At 55.8% G+C, this 9,426-nt stretch overlaps 1 protein-coding gene across 1 annotated transcript in view; it reads left to right on the top strand.

Moving 5' to 3' along the window:
• The window catches only part of Ptprn2 (protein tyrosine phosphatase, receptor type, N polypeptide 2), a 496,397-nt gene that overhangs the window by 180,730 nt on the left and 306,241 nt on the right, over nt 1-9,426 (top strand). The window contains exons 8-9 of the mRNA XM_005414104.1: nt 7,967-8,176; nt 9,230-9,270. Of these exons, the coding sequence (XP_005414161.1) occupies nt 7,967-8,176; nt 9,230-9,270 (251 nt within the window). The remainder of the gene's footprint in view (nt 1-7,966; nt 8,177-9,229; nt 9,271-9,426) is intronic.

The following is a 9,426-nucleotide window of genomic DNA, read 5'->3' as shown; positions in this document are numbered from 1 at the left end:
TGATGGTGGTGGTGAAGGTGGTGATAGTGAAGGTGGTGATGGTGGTGAGGGTGATGATGATGATGGTGGTGGTAGTAAAGGTGGTGGTGGTGAAGGTGGTGACGGTGAAGGTGGTGGGGATGTGATGATGATGGTGAAGGTGGTGACAGTGAAGGTGGTGGTGGTAGTGGCAGTGGGGGTGATGATGGTGGTGGTGAAGGTGGTGGTGGTATTGCTGGTGGTGAGTGCTGGTAAAGGTAAGGGAAGTGATGATGGTGAGGATGGTGAGGACAATGGGTGTCCAAGTGTGGCTAAACTGTGTCCTGTCCTGTAGATGCGCTAATGAAGCCACTCAGGAGCAGAAGCTGCTGTGTGTGACCCATGCCCGGTGAGAGCAGTTCTGCGGTGGGCTCTCTGTGTTGTTGCTCACATTCGAGAGCTGCAGCACTTGGCCTGGGAGGCCCCACAGAGACACAGGCTCGGTGGGTCAGGTCTGCAGTGGGGATGTGCACGGTCACTGTGACTTGAGCCCCTTTCCAGCCCAACATAGTGGAGGTCCTGACATTCATGTAACTGCCCTACCGGAGCCCACTTGAAGCATCAAATCTACTTAAAATGTCATCATCAGCTGGCCGCATATCAGAATTATACAGTCAGAGGATGGAACAAAAGAACAGTCGCTTTGGAGCCCATGGCTTCTGACTGCTCTCTGCTGATCCTTCTGTCCTTTGGCACGGCTGGACTTTTGGTCTTTCCTCATCCTGTTCATCCTCAGGTGATTGACAGTGGTGCCTTTGAGGTCATCAGCGCAGTGCTGAGGTGTGTGAATGTGGCTTGCGGGGCACGTTCACCGGGGCACATGTGCAGCAGCCACTGAGGGCGCCACCGTGTCCCCTGGCAGCTGCTCACAACGATAACCTCAGAGCCTGCTTTTAGAGATGACAGGAGGTGATTTTCAGGGACTGTGTTTTACCACACATCTTGAAGCGGACTGCATGTGTCTTCTCATCACAGTCATTGTTGGAGCCCCGCTGAGTGTGCTCCTCCCCTCTGACCTCTCTGTGGAGAAGGTGTCTCCTTGTACGATGCATGTGCCTGCCCTGGGACCATGGGGCCTTTGTCCTCTAATGGGAGGTTGATGAAGACAGGCCAAGGACAGCTGTGTGCTGACCACAAGAGGGAACATTTCTCAACCGTGAGTGTTGGACAGATTGCTAGGACAGAGGCCTTTTAGATCAGTGACACCGAGTGTTGGCCATGTGGAAGGTGACCTATCTATGCATTTCACTCCTTGATGACCATGCATGTGGAAATGGTTCACTCCACCTGGCATGGGTGAGACACTAGACGGTAGGAGGCTGGACAGGCCGCCTTAGACCTCTAGGACTGTGTTGACAGGATGGGGCTATGAACCCAGGTCTGGCTCCGGGACACGCTGGGTTTCCATGGTGAACCACTGTCTGGGAGACTGTCATGTTTGCTGTGGACTTGTAGGATTTCCAGTCTGACTGAGCTGCCTTTGGCCAGTGCCAGTACCTTATGTTAGTCCCACCTCAGGCAGTGCATGGCAGAGTGGCACAGTGGGTGCTTTGGGCTGCTGTGAGTTTCCCAGCCCGGCCCTGGCTTCCCATGCTGGACCCACCCTCCTGCCATCTCACAGCATGGCCACCAGGCTCCCCATCCACCTAGTTTCCTTCCTTTCTGCACACTGGCCTGCTGCTATTGGCACCAGATCAAGTGTCAGGGGCTGTGTCTTTGGGCCCCACAGGACTGACACCAGCAAATCAAGGATGGTTCCAGAAACCCAGAGCTCTTGCTTGGCTAACCAGAGCACTCAGAGTGTAGCAGCTTGCTGGCTGGATTTTCTGGTTGTTGGCATCTACCAGATCATGTCTTCATTCAGCACTTACTGAAGAGTTGTCATAAAGATTTTGATCCACTTCCCTGCCTTGAAAGGTGCTTTGAGAACCCACAGTAGGTCTCACAGCTGCGCTCCGGGAAGCCCTGTGGCTGCAGGAGCAGTGCCGTCCCCAGCAGGCCTGTGTTCGGTGGAGCCTGGCCACGGCAGCCTCTTCGCTCAGACGATGGCATTTTCTCATCTTTATGCTGTGTTGCTGCAGTACAGATCACTTAAACTCCATGTTTCCATGGGTTTAGCCTGCATTGAAAATTGTTTTGCTTGCTTTTTATTCTACCTCATTTTTTCATATTTTATTAACTTTCTTTTTAAAATATATTCTTGACACTTTTTGCTCAGGGTAACTCAATATTCCAAAATTATATTGTAAGGGTTTTTTCAAAAGATATAATTTACGTTTATCTCTTAAAAATCAGTAAATTAAATGGGTTACCCTTATTTAGAAATTAAAAACAAATAAGAATGTTTTATACTTTTTAAAAAAGTACCATTTTATGGTTTTTATATTTTAAAGGTTTATAGTGAAAAGACATAATATTTATGTCAAATGTAATTGTTAATTTTGTGGGAATACAATACAGGGAATGGTTTACCAATAAATTATGTTATAACAGTTTGGAGGCTGTTTAGCTGAAATCAGGAAAGGAACTTCCTGTATAAATACTTTAATAAGACAGTTTGCCAGTGTGACCGCACAGGTGATCGTCTGTGAGGAGGAAAGGTGAGCAGCTGCAGATGCGCTCAGCCAACCTTCCGGTGTGTCCTAGGAGCTGGCCGGGTCCAAGTCTGCCTGTACTTTCCAGTGCCTGAGACTTTCTGGGCCTATGCCGTGTGTGTGTGTGTGTGTGTGTGTGTATACAATATTGTAACTCCACAGAAAATTTTGCTTTTAATTTGCTATCATTTCTTATAAGAAAACCTCCTGGGCTCTAAACACAATGTTTGCCCAAGACAAGTTGTTGAAATGAATGGATGGATGGACGGATGGATGGATTGATGGATGGATGGAAGGATGGAAGGAGGGATGGATGGATGGAGGGAGGGAGGAATGGGTGGAGGGATGGACAGAGGGATGGAGGGATGGACAGAGGGATGGAGGGATGGATGGGTGGATGGAGGAATGGAGGGAGGGATGGATGGATGGGTGGATGGATGGAGGAATGGAGGGAGGGATGGATGGAGGGATGGAGGGAGGGATGGAAGGATGAATGAAGGGATGGAGGGAGGGATGGATGGGTGGATGGAGGGATGGAGGGAGGGATGGATGGATGGATGGATGGATGGAGGGATGGGTGGATGGATGGAGGGATGGAGGGATGGATGGAGAGATGGGCAGATGTATGAGTAGATACGGGGATAGATGATTGGGTGGGTGGGTGGTTAATGGACAATGGATGATGGTGGTCTCTGCTGGGTAGATGGATGGATGGATGGGTGGGTGGTGGATGGTGAGGGATAGATGTGTGAATGGGTAAGTAGGTTGACGAATATGTGGATGGATGGGTGGATATATCAATGGTTGGCTGAGTGGATGGCTGAATGGATGGATAGATGGAAGAGTAGATGGATTGAAAAATGGTTGGATGGATGGATGGCTCAGTGGAGCCTGGGGTCTGACTTTTATAACTGAAATTCATACTTTTTGGGTATAGGCTTATGCTTTGGCAAGGACAGTCTCATGATATATAATTTTAAATTGGCAATTGAGTGCAGTACAAGGCAGTAGTTCACCTGCCTGGTTGGGCTCCCTGTTGTGTTCTGTGCTTCCTACTCAAGAAGCGCAGGGAGATGTAGCCAGCACTTACCATAGATTTAAGCATTTGGGTCTCAGAATGGGTTTAAAGAGGGAATAGGCAATGGAGGACTCACGCAAGCCCTCATGTTGCCTAATCATCTCTATGGTATTTGTTATTTACAAAACACTTAGGATAAGTTGGGTACTGGGTAAATGACTTGTCCTCATTTTATAGATAGAAAACTGAGGAATGAGATTCACACATCGTGACACTCACCTCTGGTCCTTCTGGGTCAGGACTCAGGCTAGCACCCACATGAGACTCTGGAGCCCACACCTGTGGCTCTATTCCTCTCTGCCCTGTGGAATCTTCCTGGGATACCACACAGTACTTTTCCCGCCAGGAGCCAGGCTGGTCTGCTTCCTGTGAGTCCAGGTCAGCAAGCCCAGGGCACAGTGTACAAGGGAGAACAAGATGGCAGGTGGTGCCCAGAGTCTCAGCCACAACTACGGCAAAAGGGAGAAGGCCCTGTGGATCCTGGAATCCTTTGGCCCCAGATAGGAGGCAGTGCTGCCCACCGAAGGAGGTGGCGGTGCCCAGTCACTCTGTGCTGACAGCTCCAGTGGACCCTGGCACATGCCTGGCTCTTCTGACTTTGCCCCATGAGCGACATCCTCTTTGCACTCTATCTCCACCTTCCTGGCCAGCGCAGACCCTGCTCCATTCTGCAGCTATCCCTGACTGGTCCGGGGCTGCAGCTGCCAGTCTCTCCTGTCCCATGTCCACAGTCAGGGTCTCTGCTGGCCAATCGAGCTGTCCCCTGGGACACAAGGGACACTGTGAATGGTTCTCTGCACTGTGAAGAGAGAGCAGGCGTGCCGTGCATGGGGGGGCATGGGGTGGCACAGCGAACACGGTCGCTGTGAGTTCTCACCCCGAAGATGCACTCAGGGTAGGTGTGTGGCTCCGTGTCATTGGAGGGACGGGGCAGGGCTCTGTAAGGAGCAGCTGTGGCAAAACACTACTTGTGCGGCAGAGCCGATCAGCCCCACTGGCAGCCGTGAGCCTCTCAGGACCCGGGCTCCGTGTGCCTTTCCCTTGGAGCGACCCCCGAGTGCCCCCGGAGCTGACAGCCACAGCTCCAGGCCTGTCCTTTGATGAAGGCAGAGGGCTCTTGACTTGAGACGTTTGAAGAAAGGTGCTGGTAGCGGTGTGCTCTGCGTGTCGTTTTCTCCTGGCTTCCTTCCTAGCTGGCCTTCCTTGTTAGTCTGGATTGGAAATCCCCAACACACACACAGACACACTCAGACACAGACCCACGTGCTGCACACAGAGACGCACACAGGCGGACACACATGTGCACAAACACACCATCTGGATATCCCCAACACACACACAGACACACTCAGACACAGACCCACGCGCTGCACACAGAGACGCACACAGGCGGACACACATGTGCACAAACACACCATCTGGATATCCCCAACACACACACAGACACACTCAGACACAGACCCACGCGCTGCACACAGAGACGCACACAGGCGGACACACATGTGCACAAACACACCATCTGTATAAACCTTTCCGGGCTCAGAAATGCCTGTCTTGGCGGCAGGTGCTGATCAGGGAAACCTCGTTTGTGTTCACAAGAAATCCTACCTTTGAGAAGCCCACCATTCTCCACTCACTGGCCGCCTTCTCAGCCCCCTCAAGCTGTGTGGCCTCAGAGAGAGCACAGCGGTGCCTCTGAACCCACCCTACGCATGAGGCTCCCACCCTATGATGCCAGCCAAGGCTGGTGCCCAAGGGGTGCCAGTGCGCCAAGGTCTGCTGCATCTGCAGCTCTGGCCTGAGCACCTGCACCTCAGGGACAGCTCCAGGTGCCCAGCGCTCCGCCATCCCAAGCCGGCTGTGTGGGTGCTCTTCTCTTTCGGGGACAGGAGGATCTCGAGTTGAAAGCAGCGGTCTGTGCTGCTTGCCCCTGTGACCTGTGCACGTTTAAAGAAAACTCATTGTCCAGGAGGCGGCCTCCAGCCGTGCCATCATCCTGGGCCCCTGCCTGGCTCCGAGCAGTGAGGTCAGTCGGCTGAACGGTGGTGGCACCGGTTGGTGGGGGCCCCCAGAAAGTGCTCTTCCCTGTGAGCCCACAGCCCTCTCCACCCCTCAGCTGAGACTCACACAGGGTCTCACGCGGGGTCTGAGGTCCCCCGTGGTGCCTGGCCTGACTGCCGCCTATGCTACTACACTGCCTCTGTGCTTGGCCATGGAGGCCACTGCCTTGCCTGTCCACCACGGAAGCAGGGGCTTGGGGACAGCGGCGCCATGTGAGGGACACGTCTCCTCAGGGTTCTCGTCCCTGGCGGACGCCTCAAGGTGACTCACGTTTACTTCTGTGGTTGGGTGCTTGGGGGAGCACCTTGCACCCCAGCCACCCCCACCCACCTCTGATCTCTCCCTTCTCAGTATGGGCCTGCCCATCCCCCTGAGGCCGAGCCCTCTCAGATGTGGGGCTGGGCTCCCCTCACCTAGTTGCTTTGCTGTGGCTCCCAGTTTGGAAGCAGCTCCCACGTGTCCCCACAGGTCCTGGCTGTCTGAGGTGAGGACCACACACGTGCACCCTCACGTGGGTGGGGCCCAAACAACAGGACCGAGTTCCTGCTTCACAGGAGCCAGACCCAAGTCACCATGAGCACTGTGGGCTCCTTTCTAAAACCCAGTGCCGAAGCCCCTAAGCCTACACCCCTGCCCCAGGGACACCTCTGTCTTCCGGTGATGCCCATCTGCCCACCCAGGGCCACGCCTGTCCTCCGTGTGTCACCCACCCAGCCCCACCGCTGAGGGAGACACCCAAGGGGGCAGCTGATGCACAGACCTCTTAGGAAACCACTTCTGTCCTGGCTTCTCTGACTGTAAAGTGATCCATCCGCAGTGTCAGGCACACGAAGGGGCAGAAAGCCGGTGAAGCACACAGAGGTGATGGAGCCTGGGCCACGTTGAAAGGAGCCCAACAGACAAATTCCCACCTCGCCTGGGGATAGGGCCGGGGGACATGGGGAAGGGAGAAGGGCCTGGGAGGGGAGGGGAGGGGTGATGGCCTTTCCACCATTCAGTCGGGTGCAGCTTGGATGGAAAGGGCCCCTGCAGATGGGCACCCTCCTGCCTCGCGCTGGGCGTCCTCCCTTCCTCCCCATCGGAGTGCAGGTGGACACCCGGGGCTGCCATGTTGGTCATTCCTCACACTACTGGGCAAGACTCCTGACAGCACAGCTTAGAGGGGAGCAGGCTCACGTGGTCTCAATCTGAGCTCCTGCCTGCTGGATACATTGCAGAGTGTAATGGTGGAAGGGTGTGGTGGAGCACAGCTGCCCATGTGGTGGTGGCTGGGAAGCAGAGCCTGAGGGAAGAGGCCAGCCCGAAAGATGCAGCCTCCAAAGGCCCCAGTGGCCACCTCCTCTCGGGCCCTCCTTACAGTACCCCAGCTGTGTGCCTCAGTGAGTTTGGCGGCCCATGTCCTGTCAGCTCCCCAGCAGCTCCTCACCCTGCCGTGTGGCAGGGAAGATCTTCAGTCACACTGTCCCTCCTTGCCAGGGGTGGAGGGTGGAGGCCTGGGCATCAACAGGACACCGGGGGAGGCTTGGGATGTCCCAGGGCTCTGGGCCTCCCGGCTCCAGCTTGTGGCTGTCACTGGGGAGAGGGCCCCTTAATAAGGATAACTTCTGGAGTCCCATCAGCTGTGCTCCAGCTGGCTGTGTGAGGGGAACTATATCCCTCTGCTGCGGTGGAGCCTGATCTGTGCCATTGCCCTGGGGCACACTCTGAGCTTCCCCTTCCTGAGTCTTGGGCACCACACAGGGCCAGGGCTGCCGTGGTGCATGCGACGGGTCAGCCACGCTGCCCAAGGCTCCCACTTAGCTCTCCCCTAACGTGCTGTGGGGAATGGCAGCTGTCCGTGTCCACAGTGGCACAAGCCCAGGAGGGTGCTGGGCTCTGTGTACTCCCTTGGGCCTGCAATCGGCTCTCCAGGCGAGAGAGAAGCAGCTTCTCACAGCTAGATCCTGCCCAGCCTTGAGGGAGGTTCCCTGGAGCCACCCTCTGTCCCCAGCCAGGTTAAGGAACTTGTCCTGCTCTGGGTTCCTACTTCCCCTCACCCCGGCCAGAGCACCCTGGGTTTCACAGCCAACAGGGAGCCATGTCTTGACTGACTGCCGCCAGCTTCTGTGGGAAGTTTCCCAGGGAGGTCGGATGGCCTTCACGCCCTGTGGTCCAGCTGCCCTCGTGTGCTTGGGAAGGCTCAAGCCCCATGTCCTTGTGCCTTCTGTGTCTCCAGAAGAACTTGTCCGGAGTCTTCTGAAGGATCTGAGGAGGCAGCAGGCTGACATGGAGCGTGGGGCCCCGGCTGGGCTGGAGGGGATGGCAGACGTGGTTGCTGCTGCTGTGAGGAAGGGCGAGAGTCCCGCCGAAGGCCAGACCGGCCCCGGGAGAGGAGCCGAGGGACAGCCGCAGGAGCTGCTGGGAAGCCCGGAAGCTGCACTCCAAGGTGACCTCACTCCCCCGATATCTGCAGATGGGGTGGCATCGGGAGGGGACGAGGCCGTGGCCCCTCGCAGACACTGCTCCCCAGCCACGGCAGGTCTCTGCTGGGAGGAGGGGATTTGCAGTAATGATTTTCGTTTGTTTGAGTGCTTGCCTCTAGAAGCTTTCCCAACAGACTTAGCCTGCCGGAGCAGGGAGGCTGAAGGGCAGATTGCTTTCTGCGAGGAGCTTTCATTCCCCCGCGCTGAGGCTCGGGTTAGGACAGCGGGCGATGGGGAGGGTTTTAGTTTGGATCCTACTATGAGTGGGTACTGCCAGACATTCGAATAATAAAGCTCGTCCGGCTGCCTGGTTCCCTAAGGTCACCCCTCCACTGCCACTCCATGTAGCTGGGGGCAGCCACCCACCCACCCTTGATGCGGTGCCCCTGGGGCATATCAGGTCCCTCAGTGCAACCCTCAGTGCCTGCATGCGGCCTGCTCATGGGCGATACGGCAAGGCCCTTTGCTGTGGGTGGGGTGGGGCCTGTGGGAGTGGGCATCCTGCCTGGTGTCAGTGGAGGACACAGCAGGAGGCAGTGGGTGCCACGTGGTTGTCGGCTGGCTGAATACAGGCTGGAGGGTGTGCAGTGGGTCACACACCCAGGGCCTGGAGGGTAGGGCATTCAACTAGGGAAATGTCAGCCGCAGAGGGGTCGACCGAGTCAGGGTGGTGGAGCTGTCTTAACAATGAGGCCGTTGAGTCGGACTCTTCACTGTACATTTCCCTGATGGTGCCTGGGGTGGGACAGCGCATTTCCTTGACGGTGCCTGGGCGCGGGACAGCGGGCTCTATGTGGGAACTAACACGGAGGCGACCTTGGCCCTAGGCCCTGGGAAGTGCTCTCCATGGCCAACTTCTGCCGTAACTGGCCTCTCTCCTGGTTTATAAGATGCCGACTGGGGCTGTGGACAGAAAGATTCCCTTTGTGGGTGAGACTGGGCCCCAACGGTCACGGCTGTCCTCAGGGAGCTCTTTCATGCTGACGAGGCCGTGGTGACACTTCTGTCTGTTACAGGTGACAGAGCATGGGAAGACAGCAGCCCAGGCTCCAGCGAGGTAAGACAGAGCCCCAGTGCCGGGCTCACTGCCCACTGTGTTGTGATCCTCTCATTCAAGGTTAGAGCAGCTGTGAAAAGCAAAGTCCAGGAAAGGGTACCTGGGGTGAGGGCAAGGAGAAAAGAAGGAAAGAAGGAAGGGGAAAAAAAAAAAAAA

The sequence above is a fragment of the Chinchilla lanigera genome, unplaced genomic scaffold (genome assembly GCF_000276665.1).
Source record: "Chinchilla lanigera isolate Chin_1 unplaced genomic scaffold, ChiLan1.0 scaffold00178, whole genome shotgun sequence".
Taxonomy (NCBI): Eukaryota; Metazoa; Chordata; class Mammalia; order Rodentia; family Chinchillidae; genus Chinchilla; species Chinchilla lanigera.
The sequence above is the reverse complement of the archived record's forward strand: the minus strand, read 5'-3'. Positions and strand labels throughout refer to the sequence as shown.